At 48.0% G+C, this 23509-nt stretch overlaps 1 protein-coding gene across 2 annotated transcripts in view; it reads left to right on the top strand.

The window, feature by feature from the left end:
- The first annotated feature begins 6458 nt into the window (after positions 1-6458).
- Positions 6459-23509, top strand: part of LOC144127925 (protein O-mannosyl-transferase Tmtc3-like) — a 542030-nt gene continuing 524979 nt past the window's right edge. For both annotated transcript variants that reach the window (XM_077660929.1, XM_077660928.1), the window contains exon 1: positions 6459-6701. In XM_077660929.1, the coding sequence (XP_077517055.1) occupies positions 6642-6701 (60 nt within the window). In that variant the 5' untranslated portion in view covers positions 6459-6641. The remainder of the gene's footprint in view (positions 6702-23509) is intronic.

The raw sequence follows: 23509 nt of genomic DNA, 5'->3' as shown, positions 1-23509 counted from the left end.
TCACACAGGGTCTCATGCACAAACACAAGGTAATGGCACTGCCATGAGCAAGAGTGGCTGCGACAACTTGCCACGCCAGCATGGTGAGTCATTGCATCCACAGCTGCCAGATGGTGTAGAGCTTACTGCCTCTGGTGCTGTTGCCGCTGTCGCCGCACCGTGTGCAGGTGTGCTTGCATCTGCGGACGAGTTGTGCCAAAGAGGACAATGATACGGTCTCGCATGGCTCTACCACGCAGGTAAGTCATGATGTATCCTGTCCCCGCCAAGTACCCGGCAATAAGAGGTGGCTCATTGTTGTGAGGGCCATCGGTAGTGTCGTCTTCGTCTGCGGCCAGGGCTTCCTCTAGACAGATGTTGTGCAACGCAGCACACGCTGCAATGATGACCACCGCCCGCTCCGGCTCCTAGTGGAGTGTCCGGTACCGTTGAAGGCACTGGAAGCGGAATTTCAGAACGCCAATGCAGTGTTCCACAACACATCACATTGAGGCACGTGCTGCGTTGTGCTGCCCTTCTGCAGCGTTTGGATCCGAATGCCCTGACACTGGTGTGAGCAGCAACGGCTCCATTGGATATCCGCTGTCTCCTGCACGACCAAAATTTGCAGTGAAGTGTGTTGCTTTCTGTGCAATAAATGATTCATACCAAGCAGCGCAAAACCAAAATGCTGAACCAGAACTCATAGGCATGCAGATGATTCACGACTAAGGGGTACCTCTGTAAGCACAGCCTTCTAACTTAATCATGTAGTGTGATATCCTACACAACACTAGCGATGTGCACACCTCTTTTGCCTTGGTGTTTTACGCTTGCAATACGATTCACTTTTTAACTATGTGTCTTGTGCCTCTTCTCCGGTAGTAAAAGTAAATACACAAAAATAAATACGATACATCATACTGTTACATGCCTTCCATGTTATAACCCGCCTCATTTAGGTATGAGGCACTGCGCAGTACTGTAATTTAATATGTGCTGTCGAAGCGGCACGATGACCAACAAGCTGCTTACCCAGAAGAAACTCTCCATCCTTCAGCAGCCCGTGCTGCACCTTCCGGCGCAGCCATGAATAACGCCAAGAAAAGGCATCGTGACCAGACCCTGGGCAGCGAGGGTCGACCGGAAGGATCTTCATGTTTTTGTCGCAGATCTGCGAGAAACTTAGTCGTGAACTTCCACTGTCGATGTCGCGGCTTTCGAACACATGCGCTCAGAAAACCAGTCTACTCACGATCATGGTGCTGCCCGCGTAGTTTTCTTTGCGGCTCCAGAATGCTGCCCACTTTGCTGGGCCTCCCCGCGGCGCTTTTATGGCAATCAGCATGCCGTCGACGCAGCCGACGACGCCGCGGATGGTGCCGTGGGGAAGGAAGGTCGCCTTCGCTGCCGCCTTTTCCTCGGGGTGCACAGGGAAACGCACGCATCCCTTCTGTGCGCCGTCTTTGCATATGGCCTCAGCCACACGCACTTGCTGACAGTCGGTTGTGCGAGGCCGACGGTCTGCTCGTTGCCGACACACACTTGAAAGCCCCCTGAGGCAAAAAAACGGAGAGCGCACAGCACCTGCCGCTGCACCGACAAAGCGCTCGTCCCTATGTCTCGCAGTTCGTCGGCAAGTTCGCCGCACAACCACTCCACTTTCTCCTTATCCAGTCGAAATAAGCGACGGAACAGCTCGTCCGGCAAGTCATACGCGTCCTCGTAAACCGTCCTTCGTCGTTGCTGGCGCCGACGTAACCGCCTCCGACACCAATTGATAGCAGACGCCGCAGCCGCCGCCATTTTCCCTCTAAAACTCTTTAGACCGAATCTTCGCGCTCGCAAAAAACAGTCTAAAACCGCGGGCATAATTAGTTGTGCAACGTCATGTGTTTTTTGTCATCCGTGACGCCATTGCAGCTTCCCGTGACGCAACTTTTCAAAATTGCGCCGGCAACCAATAGGAGCGGCATTTTAGAGCGCTCTCAATTGTAGAGCGGTCAGAGCTAGTTCCGTAATCCGGGCCCTGGACTAACAACGGAAATCTTTATTGAGAACAGACCGCCAAGTAATCTCAACGCATGCGCCAAGGCAAGACAGGCACTCAAACATGGTTATTAAAATAATCAAATTATTTTATCGTCAGCGCTAGCGATGGGGAACTGACGCAAGCATCGCCATGTTTTGCTATTTGAAAGGCCTCAAATATTTCGCGGGCCTTTCGTGTTTTTCCATAGCCCAGAATGTTGACATCAGACAAACGTGGAGAACATTTTCCGTGACATCTACTGCAGTGCCAAGCAAGATTGCGATCTTCACCAGCGCCAACTTTTGTTCGGTGCTAGCGCCTTTTCTCGTTCACACAGTCACCCGTCTGACCTATGTAAAATTTTCCGCAGGTCAGCGGAATCTTATAAATCACTTCGGTCCGGCGCTTTGAGTACATAGTGCTGTATTCGGTCGTGCAACGCTTCTTATTTCCGCCAGGCATAATTCGTGCACAAAGACCTGAAAGCTGAACGGGAACCGAAAAAATCAAATTGACCCCTTGGCGCTCGGCGATTTTCTTAACATTGTGCGCCACTTTGTGCAAATAAGGCATGACTTGAAATTTTTTTTCTTTTGTCAGTGGCATCATTGCTTGTCTTCTTGACCCCGCCGTTCACCTCCTTAGATACAGATTCAGCGACCGCTCTCAACATTTCTGCTGGGAAACCTGCATCAGACAGGCGTTTGGCTTGCGTAGTGACAATGATTGACACAGTGTGGCAGCAACTTTTTTTACAAGTACTTAGACGTAGCTAAGTACTTGCAAGATAACCTGAATTTGCTTTCTATTGACAATCCCTATCTGGTGAAGGACTCGGAACAAGTCATTGGGTTTATGAATGAGAATAGAGGTAAAGTCTTTCGCGGGTTTTCTATAGACGTTAAGGACTTATTTTATTCTATCCCTCAAAATGACCTCATAAAATGCGTTCGCGAAGCTATCGACAATCACGGAGCCATACCTTTCCATAATAAGTGTGTAGTTTCGGTGGATGGTTTCTTGGAATTGCTCTAACCTAAAGTCAACAGTTGAGGAACGGAATGGTTCAGGCTTCATTAAAAAGCAAGGAATTTGCATAGGATCATGCATTGCACCCGTGCTCAGCGATCTTTTTCTTGCTATGCATGACAGAGCTCTCAGGAACCGCTTCGAACAGTCAAGCGTTCAAAAATTTTTCGCTTCGTGTACGATTTCTTAGTCCTTTTAGACTGCGGCAACGAAGCATTTACTCAGGAAGTGCCTCAAATTATTAGTGTTTTTAAGGGTACCCTGGCTCCATTCGAACTAACTCACGAATTGCCGGACAATAATTCCATGCGCTTCCTGGAGATAAGGATTGTCTACGCCCAGTCACGTGTGCTGGGCATTTGAACCAAGGGGCAAAAAGGCCATCTTACCTTACGAATCCGCCCACTCGAACCTGGTGAAAAGAAGTATCATTCAGTCTACCTTTATTAATGCCTTCAACAAGTCATGCGAGCACAAATTGCAAGAAAGCTTCACAAACCAGATATGCAGGCTCACGCAATCAGGGTGCCCGTCACAACTGCTTAGCTCTGTTGCAGAAAAAGTGCCAAAATGTATCAAGCGCGAAAAAAGTGGGACACCGGCTCAAGCGCGTAAGCAATATAAAAAGGTTGCTGTTATCCCTTACATGCACGAAATTTCACACAACCTTAAGAAAACTGGAAGGAAAGCAGGAGTAGACCTTGTCTTCCCCCCCCCCCCCCCCCCCCCCAGCGCCTAACGCAGGTCTGTGGGATTGTAAATGAAAAAGAAAAAAGGGACAGAGGTTGCACCACTCGGCGCAGAAATCCCTCAATGGCATGCGCGGAAGACGTCGTCTACTCAATTCCTTTGTCTTGCCGCAAGGTGTACGTCGGCCAAACAGGCCAATGCATCAATGAACGGCAAGGCAGCACAAGAATGATTTATCAGGTACATCACTCAGGAATGTGCGAGTCCACTGCCGAAATTGTGACCCAAAAAAGCCATGCCACCAAATGCTCGAAAACGCCACTGTGTAAAAAAGCACCGGAACAAGCTGACACGTGAAATAGTGGAAGCCACCGAGATTTTGAGGCACGAAGGTGAATGTGTAAGCGCTCCCTCGGTTTCACTGCCGGAAAAAAAGTTAGCCCTTCATTCTGAATCTGTTTGACTCAATCTTGGTTTTAGAAAGGAGTTACATTCTCTGTGCTTTTTTCCCTAATCTCCCTTTTATCGCTTTTATTACTATTTTTTTCTTGCTTTTAGACTTACTTTTTGTTGAATTTCATTTTTTTCATATTTTATCTTTCTCTCTCAGTTTTACTGCATCTCATCTTATACCTTCAGCCGTGTTTTTTGTTGGCTTCACCTTCCTTGCTGACCCCTGTTTTTTATCATTTTAGTTATCTAGCGCACTTCATCTCCTGTGTTTAGCTGCGTTAATTGTTGGCTTCATCTGTGTTGTTAAATTTTCCTTTCCGTACCCGATCACTATTGTGTTTTCATTGCGTGTTTTTTTCTTACCACTACGCCTTTCTCATTTGTCACCTTGTTTCATCTGTCGGTGTGTATGTTTTGGTTCAATGTTATCGGACCCCTTCTTGCAAATTCCTTTAGTAAAACCGCACCACTATTTCACGTGTCGGAGGTGTTTCTTTTTGAAATGACTCGGTAAAGATGTTTTTTTGTCTCATCTTGTTCTGGTTTTTTTCTTTCCCTGTTCAATTCTTTGGTTTATAGCCCTTGTCATTTTACCACTACTTGTCATATCATTTCTGTCGCCACGAGTGCATAAAGTTTCCGCCGCTTGTTGGCGCCTGTGTTTTGGGTATATATGCAGTGTTTCGCTGTTCTTGAATAAAGTCGAAGTTCAGCGCCTGTGCCGTCGTCTTCTATGATTTCTGTCCGTGTTTTTTAAGCGCTGTCAACAAAAGAATGGAACCCCACCCACTAGCTCGACAGCTTGTCCTATTCATCACTGTATGTCTCAGAAAAAAACCCCTCTTAAAATAGGAATTCAGACAGCAAGCCTTCTCATAATCATCAAGCACTGTTTTCTCGCCATCTGGTAAACTAGGGACAGTGGTGGCCTCTTTACTATTTATATTAACAAATTTTCAAAATTCTTTAGGATTATCCCTAAACTTTTCGTCAAGCGATGAAATATAATTTTGTTTATTTACCTTTATTTTTTGCTTACTTTTGTAGTTCACGTGACGTATTTCCTGGAGCATAGACTGATTGCGAGTCTTTAAATACGAAGCATACAGGCGGCGTTTCTTGATAATTAGCGAGCGAGTTTTCTTATCCACCTAAAGTCTATCATTCAGGCGTCTAGTTGTCAAAAGTTTGGAAGGTAAATATTTTTCAGTTAAAGCCTTTAATTTATCTCTAAAAATAATCCAACCGTCTTTTATGTCCACTGACTGGCTGACCTCATCAAAAATAGGGAAGAAATTAGATAGCTCTCTTGATAAAGACGTGTAATCCCCTCGGTCGTAGAAAAAACCTTTCTAGGATATTTATGGGCTGATCTAACTGTAGCGGCACTGCACATGGCAACAACGCAATCGTGATCACTGAAACCAGGGATGACAGCTACATTTTGGATCGACGTCTCAGAGCTAACGAAAAACAAAGCCAATGTAATGGCAGAAAAATGACCTCGTCGCGTGCATTCGTGCACGAATTGGGTTAGTCCATTAGTTGTAATATACACTGAAAGGGAAAGAGGTAGGACAGTAGAATCTGTGAACACAGGTTTTCCATTTTTGCCAGTCAACAGCAGGCATGTTAAAGTCGCCCCCAAATATATACTCAGTATTTACGGTAGTTAAAAAGTTTGATAGCTCGTTAAATGATACCAGATTTCAAGAACTAGGAGACCGGTAAAAAGACCCAAAAGCGCGGTAATTGCCATTGCTCATTCTAACCCTGCACCATATGGATTCAGAATAATTTCAAAAAGTAGATAGTTTACTACACTGAATTAATGAGAAGAAAAACGCCGCCACCATGTGTGTTTCTGTCACACCGGTAAACTTCCTAACCATACGGAAAAACCTGGGTTTTGGCGACGGATTCATGAAGCCAGGATTCAGTTCCGGTCACTATGTGTGTTTGGACAGCGGAAAGAAAATGTGCTAACTCGTCTACCTTATTTTTCAAGCTCCGACAGTTAACAAACAAAACATTAAGTTTATTTTCCAAGAAGTTGCTACAATACTAAAAAGCGATTACGGAAAGGAGAACAACAATGTCCCTTTAAAGATCCGGTGATTGTGTTTCGGCAAAGAAGCCGTTCTTCCACTTATCCGCTCTCGAAGCCGAAACCGAAACTCACTCAATTTTCACTTCTGACGAGTTCCAGCTGCGCCCGCACGGGCGCGCGTCAATGCGGACTGGTTCCTCTACTTTTCTCGGTTTTGTCTCCCTTTCTCGTCGCTTTCCGTCTCCTCCAAAATGGCGTCCTGCAGTGGTTGTTTCCCCGACCGGTCCGCTGTCGGAATGTGGTGAATCTCGGTACTGCGTGATCGGTGATCGCCAGCGTGCGTCTCACTTTTTTCCGTTTGGTGCTAGTGATATTGTGTGCGCTGTGGATACAGCTCTCTGCCGCGGAATGACGGCCAAGAGTGCGGACCTGGGTCGGCGCAACCACAACGGTGCGAGAACTGCCAAGGTGAGGAGCCGGAGACGGTTTGTTTACGGTGGCGCGCTGGCTTGCCTGCCATACTCGTGTCCGAACTGTGTGCGCGTCAGGACTGCGTTATTAGTGAGATATTCGCGTAGCTTGTTCTGGCGTGTCGCAGCGCTGCGGAAGCCCGGAGGACACAGTTTTGCTAGTTCAGTGCAGCGCTTTGACTTATCGATGCTTCGGAACATGTGCTGCGTTGCGGGTAGGCGGCGGTGGTTATGAGGTTGTTGTGAGTACTAGCGAAGGAAAGCATTTGTGTTGCTCAAACTGCTTACTCTATGTAGACAAGTCTTATTTTATTCCCTTCCTGCGGTCTGGCACGCCGCATGTGTTTCTTTACGACGCTATCGAGAGTGAAATCTTACGCTGTCACTTTCGGTACGTGTGCTTCGTCTCTCCTGGTCACTGCTGCTCGTCCAGGGTGTTGTAGCCTATTCTGTGCTTTACTGTGTGCGTGCGAATGTCACATGTTCTAGATTTACTAAAGAGGCCGAAACTTGGTCGTGAGGATTGCAACAGGCACGTGTGGGGTCCTCGGAAGGAGTCTGCTTTCTTTCAACGGGCGACGCACGGACAGGAAAGTCATATTCGCTGGAGTCTTTTATTAAATTTTATCGCTGTGCATAACGGCTGGGACATCCGTGAACATTTTGCTGACGGTGTGGTCTAGTCTCGAATGTGCGCTTCATGTCCGGCCTGTCTCCGGTCTACGTAAGAAAACTTGGTTGCCTTTGTCGATGTGTGAACGTAACAATACATAAGTGACGAACTTGATCACCATAATCGGCCAGTCATCTTTTCGTTCGGTAGCAGATAATACATGCAAATATTGAGCGTGCTTCGAGGCATGCTCGTGTCGTTAAGTCAAGGATATTAGTTTATGCTTACCGTATTTGTTGAAGCTCTCCTTAATGCCCCTTGTCTTAAACTAATCCTTGCTTGCTAACGATCTGGTGGTTGGCTCAGCGCTACACGAAATTGAGCAGTGCCTCATTATACGGCACAGTCTCACCCTTTCCAACACTCTTCCTGTTTATCTAATAGTAATTGGCGGAGAAAAAAGCCATAGGAGAATTTGTTGTAAATTCTGTTCGCGTGAAGTTGATGTCATTGCTGCCTGTTTTTTTCTGTACTTTGTTGTCAATGTGCGTCAAGAAACTTGAATGTGTATTACATGTTTGCGTAGCTATGTGTTGCCGTCTTGTTAAAGATGTTTGACTGTGAGCAAGTCGTATACGGACATTTTCTTCAAACTTTGTTTCAATTTTTGTTTACTTGCTTAATGTGCAGGACCAGTTATGTATATTGCTGGCTTTCAGTGCCACACACGGTGCTGGATTGTGAAGACGTAAATTCGTGGCAATAAAATAATTACAATCGAATTGTAAACTACTACAGAAATAATGAAAACACATTAATGGAGGCGTACTATGAACACTAACACTCACGTTGAATGAACTAGATATTTCTTCGTGCTTGCCGCTAGGTATAGTTCTGGCATTTAGTGTACATTCTGCTGCCTATACACTAGTAAATGTTTCAATTGTATTGCTTTAGCCGCGTAACAGTCAGATTTATTCTCTAGTTATCGCATAGCGGATATTTTGAATAAGGCATTTATCTATATTTCTTCTTTGCAGTTCGCGTATCTATGAAGCAGAGCCGACTTAAATTCAGGGCTCTAAAACTTCCGCCCATCGCTTCCTTACTCTAGGCATTACAGCACGATTCTAGTGTTCAATGTCAGTGAGGAGCAGAACGTTCGGATCAAGACCACCGCAGTAAACGTATGTACATGGCTTATAGCGCATGCGCTCACGTGATGCTGCCATATTCTGTTGATATTCGTGAGACACACTCAAATGAATCGTGAATCGGCGAGTTCACTTGTGTGACCCTTGTCCGGCTGGCGCGCAGCCCAAAACACTCGGAGCGGTCGGCGCGACTTGAGCAGAGTTTAGACGATCGGGTGAAAATATTTTCTATCTCGCGCTGCTTAATGTAATGCGCAGCGCACCTTCAGCAAGAAACGCAGGCATAGCACTTAGCCGTGCGTAAGGCGCACGTTTATCAGGTATACTTTTCCGCCCATACATCTTCGCTAAGCAATATCACTGCAATACTGCATAGCCGCCTTGAACCCGCGTGCACTTTGCGTCATCCGCGCTTAGGCGAGATGTGTCTAGAGCCAGCGTACTATAGTAGCTTCGCAAACGTTTCACGAAAACACAGCCGCCGCGATGGCACAGCGGCTTTGGCGGTGGGCTGCTGATCCCACGGTCGCGGGTTCGGTGGAGACCGAGCGTAAACGGCGCCGTGTGCTCTATGTACGATGTGAGCGCACGTTGAACAACCCCAGGTCTTCGAAAGTTATCCGCAGTCCTCCACTACGGCGTCTCGCGCAGCCTAAGTGTCAGGTGATCACCAGAAGTTGCGAATTTCATTTCACGAGAGCTGACCCCGTCTTATCCGTGCTGTGGTCGTGTGGCTGCCTCGGAGTCCGATTTTCGGAACTTTATGAACGCCGATAGTCGCTGTTGATTGTTCAGCACCGGAAGGAAGAGAAATAGACCATGCGGCTAACATCAAAATCCTCGGTGCCACAGCGCATGCAGCTGCACGCGCAGAAATGGGTGGCGATCTAGCGCACTTACGAATGGAATGATGTCGTCTCACGGGTATCTTCCCGTGTCGGCAATCGGGCTAAACCGAGCGAGTGTCCGTATGTAAAGAAACGCTGCTGCTTCTTGGCTCACTACCGGTGCAACTTGCGCCAGGTCGATGCTGTGCTACTGGCGAGCGCATCGAAAGACAGCTTGTCTGAAAGAAAAAAACCATGCCACTATGAAGGAGCGCCAGAATGGATCTCGAAAGGCTAGCTGCTGCACATTCAGTGGAAAGAACACTACCGGCATTCTGTTTGAGCTTAGCGTATTCTTTGTTTTTTCGGGAACGGAGGCAGCAGTGCTTATCAAGTGTATTCCGTGTTCTCGTCGTATTTACGCTGCATTCTGTGCATTTTAAAATAATATAACCGTCGGATACCATTAGGAGGTTCAAATTTTTTCGCTTCGTTCGCTATCCTTGCGAACACTGGCCTCTCGCCGCGTGAAATTCGCTGTCATAGCCCGTCTCTGCGCCCTCGGCCTCTCGCAGTTTTTTTTTTTTTTTTGTGGCAGCGCGCCGAGAACTGCACGAAGTTTGCTTTCTGATTGAGTAATGGAAATGCAGCTGGCAAAAGAACACTGTTGGCTATATCAGCTACACGGTTGTGGAAAGCTGTGGAATTGCTTTGGACGACATGGGGTCATTTAACGCGCTCCAAAATCTAATTTCGTCGTCATGCAACTGCTGCGGCCAGGTTCGAACCCACCAACTGGCGCTCGCTGCCTCAACTGTAGAAGCACACTGTGCCGTAAAGCACTCTTCCGTAGGGTAGTGCCCCGCAATGTTAGTGCGATGTGGTGCACCCCTTTCGACCCAGCACGATCACTCTCGGAGTGCCCCGTGCCGCGCTCCCGGTACGCCGCTGGTCGGGCGAGTCGTGCGCTATGGCGGCGGCGTCTGGCAACGCAGCCTGCCGGTCAGCACCGCCGCGGCAGAGGCAGGGCCCGTCAGGCGGGTTGTCGGCCGAGCGCGGCCCGACGTCATTTGCATAACAAACTGCGCCCCTGTCTGCTCTGCTTGCCTCGCTTGTTTCTTCCCCGGCTCCGCCGACGGCCCTCTCGTGGCAGGTGGCTGCTGGCGTCTGTGGTGTCGCCCAGCAGGATTGTTGGGATTATTGGAGGGGATCCTCACGACGGGCTGAGCGCAACACGCCCAGTACGCGCCCCGACTGAGCACCAGATCTGAAAAGCTCCAGCAAAGGGGGGGCACCACCTATGGCAACGTTGGACCGCACTCTCACACAACCTGGCTGTTGCCGCAAACTACAGCGAAACGTGACATTTGCTGCCTCTACAAAGTGCCTCTTTCAGTTCTTCAGGGCGGATGGGGGTCAGGAAAAGATGTCTTTGGCAGCGTAACGGCTTATCGCAGTGCGAACCTCCTCCACGCAATGCCCGGTGGTGCAACATGCTTGCAAGTGCTACTTCGTTCTTTTCACTGGGTTAACAGTATAGACCTCTTCCGGCACGAAACCCGTTGTCTGTCTGTGTTAAGCCTCCGCACCCAGAGAAGATTGCAGCGGATCGGGTCACCTTCCGGGCAGTCTCGGAACCCAGAAGGTGACTCCTCCGGAGCACCCACCGGTGAAAATGCGCCTCCCGCCTTGAAGCCGGCGCTACCAGACACCCACGCAGCAGTGGAAATCAAGGACGCAGTGGAAAGCCGGTCAGTGCCGAAGGGAAATATGCAGCCAAATTCTGCTAACGCTGATTTCTCGCGTCACTTGGTGCGATCGCCTGTGCCCTTTTCTTTGTTTATGTGCAAATAAATGTGTTTACGATATGGAGGAGAGGAGGAGGATTAACTTTATTTTCATCGAACAAGGTAGCAGATGGTGTGGGGTTATAGCCCCATCAAGTGGCCATGAGCCCGTGGCGTTCAGCGACTTGTAGGGCTCTTGTCACAACCCTGATCTGCGTGTCCGAGTCGGAACTGAGCAATGCGGCCTCCCACTGGTCTGGATTCGAGAGCTGCAAACCTCGCGGAGGGGAGTCCTGAGGGCAAGCCCGGAGTATGTGGGATAGAGTGGCATGTTGGCCACGTAGTTGATAGGAGGGAGAGTAGACCCCAGGGTATATGCGGGCATATATCGCGGGGTTGGGGAAGGTATTCGTTTGGAGTTGCCTCCACGCAACCTCTTGGGGTTTGGTTAGAGAAATATGTGCGGGGGTAGATAGAATTCTACCTAAGTGGTATTGCATGGAGATGTAATTAAATATAACCATAAGATCTCGGACGAGCGACTCTACATCCCGGTCGACGAATCCTCGGGCATGATTGTGGGCCACCTCGTTCCCTGGATTTGATGAGTGCGCAGGAACCCAGATCAATTGGATCGGGCGGAGTTGGAGATTGGTGGAGTGGAGGAGAGATAGGGTTGCTGTGGATATGGGACGGAAGCTAGGCCTTGTCAGCGACGGTCGTTTCGAAGCTTATTCCAAGCTTGTCGAGTAGGTGACGTCCCGTGGAGGTGTGGGTGAGATGCTCGTACTGAGCGGTGAGATGAGCTTCCGAGGGCTCCGTCAGAGTGTTGTAATCCCCTAATGCCAGTAGTTTATAGGTGGGAGCCCGGTGGGGGAGATGGAGAGCCGCCTTGCATGCTTGTCTAATAAGGCAGTCAACACGGTCCCGTTCCTTGCAGCTAAGGTAGAGGTAAGGGAGGGTATATGTGATGCGACTGATAACAAACGCCTGAACAAGCCGTCGGAGGTCAGCCTCTCGCATGCCTCTTTGCTTATTAGCAATGCGACGAATTAGGCGAATGGTCTGCGAGACAGCGACTGTGAGTTTAGCCAGAGTGTCGGTGTTTAAGAGCGTACGTTGTTGGGCTAGTCGGTCAATCATAGTAAATACAAGGAGGGGGGTACTGCGCACAAAAAGACAAGGACAAAAAGATAAAACAACAGGCAACATAACACACAATTGCTCTGGATGAGAGATCCCCGTATCCTAATGGTGGATACTTAGCGTATGGGTTGGCCGCTAGCAGTAATGCAGATGAGAGGATGGCCGTGGAGGCCAGGTTGACCTCGAATGAGCAGCAGCTCGGACTTCTGAGGTGAGCACGGGATGTAGGCTCCGGCTACGTAGCGCTCAATGACATCCACCGCTTGTTGAAGTGCGGATTCAACCTCAGCATCGTTGTCGGTTGAAACCCAGAGGGTGATGTCGTCTGCGTGTAAGGTATGAGATAGCCGGGGGATATAGTCTAATTTGGAAGGTAGCGTGAGCAAGGCGACATTGAAAAGAAAGGGGGAGAGAACGGATCCTTGGTTATAGGGTCAGAGAGGAGAGAGCCAAAGCTTATTTCAGCTGTACGACCAGAGAGGAAGGTGCGTATATACTCGTAAGTACGGTGACCAAGATTTAGTATGGAGAGGTTAGCGAGAATAGCTCCGTGCGAGACATTGTCAAATGCTTTAGTTAAATCAAGCCCTGTAATAGCATTTGTGCCCGCTCCGGTAGAGGGGCACAGTATCTCTCGAAAGAGCTGGAGCATATGTAATGTCTTGCGTAGAGAGAGATTCGAGCGGAAGCCAATCGTGGCGCGAGGTAGGAGATCATTATCTTCAGCACAATGATTAAGACGGTTGAGAATGGCGTGCTCTATCAGTTTCCCAGCACAGGAAGTGAGGGAGATGGGGCGGAGGTGCTCGAGAGCTAGTCGTTTGCCTGGCTTCGGTATGAAGGTCACGCGTGCATGTTTCTATGCTGCAGGTATTTCACCCTCTCTCCAGCAATCATTCATAAAGGCAGTGGGGGCCTCAGTGGACGGGTCATCTAAATTACGGAGAGTTTCGTTGGAATTGCGGTCCGGTCCCGGGGCAGAGTTAGGGCGGAGCTGAGTGAGAGCGAATCTTACCTCAGCCTCCGAAATCTCCGCATCGAGGGCAGGGTTGGCACCACCCATGTAGTGGGGATGGGGGGGGGGGGGGGGGGGAGAAAGTCCGGGGAAGCAGTACTGAGATACCGGAGGACACGAAATTCATCGAGAAGATCCTGGTCTGTGCCGGCGTGTTGATGGACTATGCAGGAAATGCTGTCTCGTTGGGACGTTTTGCAACCGTCCGGGTCTAAAAGGAATCGGAGAAGCTGCCAGGTGCGGCTTAGCCCGAGCTGGCCACGCATGTTGTCACAAACTTGACCCCATTGCTGGGTAGCCAATGAGAGAGTGCACGCCTCAATCTGTTTGTGTATCTGACCTATTCGACGCCGAAGCGTTCTATAGTGGCGTTGCTTTCCAGCGGTTTTGCATGTTTTCGCGGGCCTGCGATAGGTGGAGTTGACGGCTGTCTGTACTGCACTGATCAGCCGTGGCAGGTGATTCCTGAGTTGTAGCAGAGACGTATCTGCCTGGAGATTGGAGATTCACTCGTCCAGGTTATTAATCCGGGTAGGGGCGTTCTGAGAACGTAGGGAACGAAACTTGTCCCAATCAGTGATTAGGCTCGGGCGACCTTTCCGACGGTACGGGGACGTGCTGAGGGTGGTCGCGAGGAGATAGTGGTCGCTGCCAAGGGTATCCCCAGTGTAGAGCCACCGATCGATCCGCACATTTCTGCAGAATGTTATATCAGGTGAAGTCGCACATTTCTGCAGAATGTTATATCAGGTGAAGTGTCAAGAGACACGCTGTTTCCTACGCGGTGGGAGTGTGAGGGTCAGTAACAAGGGTGAAGCCCAGTTTGTTTACGATAAGAACGGCACAGCATGTTCAGTTTCACTTGCAATTAGAGTGGATGGCGGTTCAGACTTTCAGCTTCCGTTGAAATGGATGGCAGCTGACTGCGTCTTCCCGGCAGTTTCCCGATAATCCAGTTCGGCGGGCCTCCTCGGTCACGTGATACTGGCGCTTACGAACCGTTCAAGATTAAAATTATGTTGATAGGCCGTTTTTTGTCCTTCAAACAGTCAGTTGTATCTTTCAATACGCAAACAACGATCTCTGCGCAAGTTCTGTTCTTGCATACGCTACAGCTGAGTATAGTTAGCATAGCGAGTGTCAGGAATCCAACTTAGCGCAACCGATGGACCGTTTACAGAGAGCAGTTTGCTCTCTCCACGAGAGGTGGCGCCACTAGGCCACGCATGTTGTCACAAACTTGTGACACTAGGCCACGCATGTTGTGACTGCCACTTCTGGCCTTCGTAGCAGTCGTTAGCAGCATTGGCGCGAAGTGAGAAATGCTGTTGCGCAGCTTGTGTACGAACGTCGAGCGACTCTTAAGCAATCCGGCTGTGATACGGATGTCATGCTTATTATTGAATTAATATCTAGAGCTAATATCCTTGTGGTCTAGTGTCAGAAAAATAGACGCACTTGTTACATCTGGGAAACTTCGCGACACATTTGCCGCCGTCTTTCGCGGAGCTGTTTTGCTAGTTCATAATGTTGCTTTAAGGAAGAACAGAATGTTAATGTGTTGTTCCACGAATAATAACGTCTCACAGACGCCATGCGCCAGTTTAATTTAGAGCCAGCAGTAGCGGCGGCAATGCCAGAACGAGCGTACATGCCTGTAACCATTCTCATCTTCGACAAACACTGACCCAATACATCGAATACGTTGCATGATCATTCGCCGATGCACCTTAATACGCATTTAATGGCCGCATTTTATCACCTTTCCGTTTTATTTCTTTTTGTTTACCTTTTCCGCACCGCTCTCCTTTCGTCTTTATCTCCCAAATTCCCTTCCCCATGCAGAGTACCATGCCAGAGATTTTAAAACGCCGGCTAAATTCTGTTTTTACATTAAAAGGTTTCTCTCTATATATAATCGGTGCTATTTTAGACCTTTGCAATAAGTGCTTCCTGTGCGTCGGCGCAGTGCTCACTAAACTGTCGTGCGTACTTGGCGCTAGCACGGTGGAAGCGGCAACGGAGCTTTTGCAAATGTCATCAGAGGAGGCGCTTCGACATGAAATTCTCTCGCCCAGTGCAAAGCTCTACAGAAGTACTCTAATACACCGGAGAGAGGTGAAATTTATCAAGACAGGTATATTTCCGCTTTCTCCTGCTGGCTACATCTGCGGGTAATGAACTCCGGAGCAGTTTTCACTTTTACGTAATTAACAACAGTGCACAGTCAAACGTCGCCGAGCTTCTGAACGGGCCCTTGAAAAACATGCATACTCTTCTTTTGGGAACCGGAAAGTTAACGGAAGATAAAGTAAATACCTGCGCGATCAGCCGGCGATCACATGCACGTTCGGTTGTAAGTCGCGTGCACAGTGGTGAGCAGTGAACGTTCCTAATAGCTGCGAACACACATTCTTTCATTCGGAAAGATATCGAGCTCCAAAAAGCAAGCTTTCAGGCGTTGTCCCGCTTGGGATCTGCTGCTGGACAACAAGCAATGCGGTCCACAAATAGCATTAGACCGTGAATTGGCTGAATAAATATGAACACACAGGTAGCTGACCACGGTTTGTTGATACATTTTTATTTATTTTACCCCCAAGGCTTACAAAAGCATTGTAGCCCCGCCGCGGTGGCTTAGTGGTTAGGGCGCTCGACTACTGATCCGGAGTTCCCGGGTTCGAACCCGACCGCGGCGGCTGCGTTTTTATGGAGGAAAAACGCTAAGGCGCCCGTGTGCTGTGTGATGTCAGTGCACGTTAAAGATCCCCAGGTGGTCGAAATTATTCCGGAGCCCTCCACTACGACACCTATTATTCCTTTCTTCTTTCACTCCCTCCTTTATTCCTTCCCTTACGGCGCGGTTCAGGTGTCCAACGATATATGAGACAGATACTGCGCTATTTCCTTTCCCCAAAAACCAATTATTATTATTATTATTGTAGAGGGGAGGGGCATAAATACAAATTACACTTTGCAATTTCATTAAGAAGAGAAAAAAATCAAAGAAGAAAATAAAGGCAACAACAACAAAAAAAACGGTTCGTATCTAAAGAGCACGGGTCGGTATCAAATACGCAATAGATTCGTAGAACAGAATGCAGCATAAAGTTAGATTTGGTCTCATGGCCTTTCGATCCCCGTGCTGAACTCCTTACTGGGAAATATGGCTCGGACGGAACCTGTCTGGCCAGCAACTACCAGCGAAGGTGAGAGATACGCTCGACAAAGGGCCCAAGTTCGCTACTGACATTTGTCCATCGACAGAACAACTTCTCAGCATGGCACATGCCGTTACCGCGAAGGTGTCCAAACCACAAAAGCGGCTTGTGCGGCTTAAGGTATGTGGTGTGTCATGAGGTACTCTCCTCCAAACATGAGAAGGTGCGCCACCAAGGAGACGCTGGACTTTTTGAAGTCAAACTACTTAGCGTTACTGCTGTCGGATAAAACAGGGAAGTTCGTGGTGCGCGCTTCACCTGTGTTTCTCGTTCCAGTTGTCGTTTTGTTAGTGCGTTGCGCGTTATTCACACCAAATGTACAACCAACTAGCCCACATTGCTGCCTTACTTGCGATAACGTTAGATGCTTTCGCATGAACGTATTAAAAAAAATTAAGTAACAGTCATACAGAGCATGGTGAACGCCAAGTGCGAGTAATGTGAAAAAAAAAAGGACTTCAAAATATGTTAGTAATTGAAGCACGAAAGCGGTGGTTGTCGGTGATAGCCACCAGGGCAGCAGGTAAGTGGTTCCAGTCACGTGATGTTTTTGGTAGAAATGAATGTGCATACGTCATGGATGCGGGCGGTCTGAAGGAGACAAGTAAATGAGCTGGTTGAAACAAGCATTTCCCAGTACCAACACGTTCTATGAGCAGTTTTTGTGCCGGCCGTCCGACACCTCTTTATCCACAGCGAGAGCCGGAGAAGCGTCTTGCAGCCGGGCACCAGCGCGCCGGCAGCCTTCGGAACGGGAAGGCTTGAAGGCTGGCGATGGCGAAATGGTCACATGACCAAATAAGGCGGCGCCCATGCTCCCGCGCTGTAAAGCGTCTATATGTGCGACCACAGAGCTTGATGCCAGTTCTCTTGCGGCGGTACGAATGCACCAGCTTTGAGTCTGGCATTGAGGAAGCTGATTCATATCCGAAACTGCTGCCATGGCAGTCCCGATTATAGCGCTCATCCCTCAGCCATGCGCACAATCGAAGATTCGACACATGTAAGGTGCATGTATCCTCGATACTATCTTTCGATGCATTCTGTGTACCTATATCACATATAGCCTGGTAAAGATGTTGTGTCCCTTTTCATGTCCTGTCCTGTGTATGAGCAGTTATCTCCAAAAGAAAAAAATATATGTGAGCGCACTATATTTGGGCGCTGTAATGCACAAACGGGTCGATTTGAATGCGAAGATGGGTAAGAAGCAGGCTGGCGACCATGCGGTAGGCGACTGTGGGATAGGTTCTAGAATAACCAGGGGAGAGCTATTAGTAGGGTTCGCAAATAGAAATAATTTACGGGTCACGAATACCTTCTTCCGCAAACGAGAGAACAGGAATTGGACATGGAAGAGCCCCAATGGCGAGAATAAAAATGAAAACGACTTCATACTATGCGCTCAACCTGGCATCGTTCAGGATGTGGACGTCCTTAGAAAAGCGTGTTGCAGCGACCACACAATGGTAAGGTCTTGAATTAGCTTACACTTTAAGAGGGAACGGAAGAAGCTAGTGAAGAGGAAGTCCATTAATCAGCGGTAAGAGGGAATATAGGGGAATTCAAGATATCAGTGCAGAACAGATATTCAGCTTTAACTGAAAAAGACGATCCTAATGTTGATACGATGAACGATAACCTGACAGCTATCACTACGGAGTGCGCAGTAGAAGTAGGCGGTAGGACGGTTCGACAGGATACAGGCAAGCTATCTCAGGAGACGAAATATCTGATTAAGAAACACCAAAGCATGAGGGCGTCTAACCCTACTGACAGAATTGAACTAGCAGAGCTATCGAAGTTAAGAAATAAGTGCAAGGTAGCCGACATTATAAAGTTTAAAATGGAGAGAATCGACCATGCTCTGAAGGACGGAGGTAGACTGAAAGCTGTGAAGAGGAAACTAGGCATAGGTAAAAACCAGATGTATGCGTTAAGAGACAAGGAACGCAATGTCGTTAGCAACATGGATAAGTTAGTTAAATTGGCCGCAGAGTTTTACACAAATCTATACAGTAGCCAATGTAATCAGAACGTTAATGATAGATAGTAGCTCACAGCAACGCGTCATCCCGGCAGTAACGCAAGAGGAAGTAAAAAAATCCTTAGGAGCAATGCAAAGGGGAAAAGAAGCTGGTGAGGATCAGGAAACAGCAGATCGGTTGAATGACGGGGGGGGGGGGGGGGGGGAGATTGGGCTAGAAAAACTAGCCACCCTGTATACGCCATGCCTTATGACTTCGACCGTACCTATAAGTTTGGAAAAACACACACATAATTTTAATTCATAAGAAAGTAGACGCCAAGGACTTGAAAAATCACAGACCGATCAGCTTATTGTCCGTTGCCTACAAGGCATTTACTAATGTAATCGCTAATAGAGACAGGGCAACCTTAGACTAATACCAAATGATCAGGCAGGCTTTCGTAAAGGATATGCCACAATAGATCATATTCACACTGTCAGTTAGGTGACATAGAAATGCGCAGAATATAACCAACCACTATGTATAACCTTCATTGATTACGAGAACGCATTTGACTCAGTGGAAACCTCATCATTCATACAAGCATTGCGGAATAAGGGTGTAGAAGAGACTTATGTGAAAATACTGGAAGATGTCTATAGCAACTGCACAGCTACCATAGTCCTCCATAAAGTCAGCAATAAAATTCTGATAAGGAATTGCATCAGGCAAGGAGACACGATCTCTCCAATGCTGTTCACCGTCTGTTTGCAGGAGGTATTCCGAGGCCTGAATTGGGAACAGTTAAGAGTGAATTGAGAATACCTAAATAATCTGCGATTCGCTGATGGCATTGCCTTGCTGAGTTACTCAGGAGATGAACTGCAAATTATGATCAAGAAAGGTGGGTCTAAAAAATAACATGCACAAAACCAAAGTAATGTTCAACATTCTAGCAAGAGAACAGCCGTTCACAATTGACAGTGAGGTGCTAGAAGCGGTAAAGTAATACCTTAGGACAGGTAGTGACAGCTGATCCGGATCATGAGAGGGAAATAACTAGAAGGATAAGAATAGGGTGGAGCGCATATGGCAGGTTCTCTCAGATCATGAATAGCAGGTTACCAATATCCCTCAAGATAAAAGTGTGCAACAGCTGTATCTTACCAGTACTCACCTACGGGGCAGAAACATGGAGGCTAACGAAAAGAGTTCAGCTTAAGTTCATGAGAACGCAGTGAACCATGGAACGAAAAATGATAGGTGTAACGTTAAGAGACCGGAAACGGGCAGAGTCGGTGAGGGAATTAACGAGTGTTAATGACATCCTAGTCGAATTCAAGAGGAAGAAATGGGCTTAGGCACGGCATGTAATGCGAAGGCAAGATAACCTCTGATCCTTATGGGTAAAGGAGTGGATTCCCAGAGAAGGCAAGCTTAGCAGGGGGCGGCAGAAGGTTAGGTGGGCGGATGAGATGAAGTTTTCAGGCGTGGGGTGGCCGCAGTTGGCAAAGGACAGGGTTAATTGGAGAGACATGGGAGAGGCCTTTGCACTGCAGTGGGTGTAGTCAGGCTGATGATGATGATAAAAAGCGGTGATTCAGCGTAGCCGAGTTAACTATTGCCCCGACGTCTTGGCTTGTGCGAATAGCCGTCCAGTGCGCGTTTTGGTTGTGTCCTGTAATAAATCCTTTAAGACATTATATTTTTGTATTCTTTCCAGTTTTATACACAGAACGTTCAACGTGGAACGTCTGTTAAACCCACTTACGGGGATATAACTCATCGGCTTTCGCAAACGCAGGAGCTTGCCCTTTTCAGCATAGGGAAGAGGCAGAGTCTAATACTGCATATAACTTATGAAAAGCATCAAACACACTTTACAGCTTAAACGATTGTAGTCAGTTGTCACAGACAACTTCGCCGGAAGAAGAGCAACTAAAAAAATGACTTTATTAGTCTGCTAAATATGACCCCTCATTGTCTTTCCCCCTTTTTGCTCATTAAATATGTGGTCAGTCCAATCCTTAAGTTTTAATGAAATCAGCGGCGCCGACGGTGCTCCTTGAAGAAATTTCAGCCTAATTCTGGTCGTGCAGCCGAGTCAATTTGATATATTTTACGCACTAAAGATTGTGAATCGAAGATACAGAATAGAGTATGTGTATCGAAAACGAATTACCTAAATGTATCTTGTATTGGTATTTAAACTACAGTTTTTTTAGGTTTTCGGTACCAAGGATAATTTCTAAAGTATCGTGCCCAGCCCTGCCATCCCTCATGTAAAATTTCTAGTAGGCACCTTTGAGGATCAAGGGAATAACTCTCCTATAGGCGGTAATTATTATCCAGGCATTTTTCTTGGGAGTATCCCACGATTTGTACTGAAAACATTCCCACCTTCCCAGACGGTTGATTACGCAGTTCTTGTTGAGTCCTCATATGTCCACGTCGTGTGGGTGAACACTGCTTTCGGGTTCTCGGGTTATTCTTCTTTTCATTGCCTCCCCTCATGTGAGACCCCTATGTAAAAAATCTGCACGTTTTAGGCAATTTAAAACTATCACGCGTGCAAGAAAATGGCAGTGAATGTCTGCTACGTGCGAATCAGTGCGAAAACATGGATTTGTGCGGGTAGTGGGCCCGCAGATGGTGTGTTGATGAAGACGACGCTCTGAAAGGCACAGCGCGATAGCATAGTAAGAATGTTTATGCACCAGATGAAATGCACATTCGCTTAACATGTTTTAAAGCACTTGTGTCAAGAAACTGCAGGAAAAGTTTGCAATACAACGGTACAGAAACAAATTCTTAGTTCCTGAGTCATCTCCATTCTTTAAGGATACGTACAGGTAGCCTAAAGAAAAGCAAACAGTGAGGAAATTGAAGGTGTCAGAAACTTCCTTAAGCAATCCACATAAAGGCCCCTCACAAGTGTGTCCAGTCGGTGCCAATGGGAAAGGCAAATGCGCACCACAACACCTAATAAGCACAGCTACTGAAAAGGGGGTTGTTTTCCGATTTGAACATTCTTCTTTAAGCTACACACATCGACGCTAGCTGTCTTTTAAGGCATATGCCTTCACGCTAAGGAGATGCTTCTGCCATGCACAGCGAACTGCCGCCTGTGCAGTACGCCAGAGACCATTGGCCATTGTTTTATTTTGTGCATTGATGCTATGTTCTCCTGGGACATTTTGTAGTGGACACTTAAAAAGGACATTGAAATCACACCCTACATTATACTTTTTTTGCCTGTTCAGAAAAACTGTGCTGTGATATGTGTTCTATTTATGTTGATGGGACTATTTAGTCTCTGGAAGGGCCGTAAGCGATGGACCACCACGCAGAATCACCGCGGTCATTGAAATCTTTGTTCCGCGAGCAGTCCGATTTGATGCAGGGATGTCCTCTGGTGCCCTGTCAGATCCACCATATATCACGGAGGCTGCCATTTCAGAAACTATTTCCTGCCTTCATTGTGCATGCCTGGCGAGATATATTTCTGCACAGAACTGAAGCAACGGGCGGCCGAGAAACGCTGGCAATCGCAGCGGCAAAGCTCCTCCGAATCGCTCGCGAGTCAGCCGAGTCCTGCTGTCTCGCTAAAGCAGTGCCCGTCTCGGAACGATCCGCAAACAGTGCCGATGGCGCGGTTTAGCGAGAGAGAGACGAACGCGCAAGTTGAGGAATGGCGCGACGGCGGCGCGTGCTGCTTGAGATGCTGAGAGGCCGCAATCATCGGATCGCTGCGCACGGAGCGAACCGCCGCTGTCGGCGGAATGCGTGCCGGGCCTGGAGCGACGCCGAAGCCTGCATCTCGTGGGGAGGAATTCTTGGGAGCATTCCGCGAGCACCAAAAATGCCTCCTTCCGAGATGCAGCCTTGACGGAGCAGATCGAAGACTCTCTACGCAATGTGGATATCCCGCTGGGATGTCAGCTGCACCACGCTGAGGGAGACGCTTTTGACGCAAGGCTAGGGAGTAGAGCACTTTGCTAGGGCAAAGCATGGTATTTTCTCGAGTCGACGCTACGACATTCATGCATTGCATAGACACACACGCAAGCTCCTCGGCGCGTATAGTGCTTTATTACTAAACGTAGAAATCAAGAGTTGGACAGAAACTCATGTGATCTGGGTGAATCATAAAACGTGACATTGCAGATGCTGACCACAACATAGAAAAAGATACACAAAAGATGTTTCCGCTCCCATACGGGAGCCTCGTTCACAGTAAAAACGAGAAGCGGGTGCGCGAGCTTATATATGCTTGAAAAAGGGGCACAGGGAGCGTGCGTAAGTAGTTGCCAGATTTCCGCAGTTGTGGTTCAAGGCGTGAGAGGTCGTTTGTATCGTCAAAGATTTCTGGTAAAGGCGAGGGAATTTCTTCTTTTGTGTCGCAAGAACATGTGCCTTGCCCCAGTCGATAATGTGCTGTTTCGGTATGGAGTGTTCGGCGATAGCACTGAAATACTTTTCTGTTTTTAAAGTCGTTTTTATGATCTTTTAGGCGCCTTACGAAGTTACCGGTTTCGCCAATGTAGTCGCAGCCGGAGCAGGGAATGCTGTAAACCACGCCGGGATATTTTTCTTGTGGAAAAACGTCCTTTACGTTGACCAAAGCATGTCGCAGTTTTCTGGTCGGAACGTGGGCAATGTCAATATTGAAGGTGCGCAGAATGTGTGCCAACGCCTCGCTGATTCCGGGGCTGTAGGGAACAGCGGCACGTTTCAAGGGGTATGACACAGCAGTTTCACGTTCTGGTCGACTTAGCTGTTTTTCGACTGATGCCACGAAAGATGTCGGCTAGTCATAGCATAAACGTCCTTGCCGCACCATGTCAAAGTCATTTGCCCTGTCTTCGGGCGAACTGCAAATGCGTTTGCTCCTTTTTAATAAGGTAGCAGCAGTGGATCTCTTATCTGAAACTGGGTGGACGGATCTAGAGTTGAGATAACGCCCGTCTGGGTGGGCTTCCTAAAGACGCTGAATGATAGTTTGCCACTACAGCGTTTTACCAAGACGTCTAGAAAGGGCGACGCACCGTTCTCCTCGACCTCAGGGGTTAA

The sequence above is a fragment of the Amblyomma americanum genome, chromosome 4, assembly GCF_052857255.1.
Source record: "Amblyomma americanum isolate KBUSLIRL-KWMA chromosome 4, ASM5285725v1, whole genome shotgun sequence".
NCBI classification, from domain to species: Eukaryota; Metazoa; Arthropoda; class Arachnida; order Ixodida; family Ixodidae; genus Amblyomma; species Amblyomma americanum.
The sequence above is the reverse complement of the archived record's forward strand: the minus strand, read 5'-3'. Positions and strand labels throughout refer to the sequence as shown.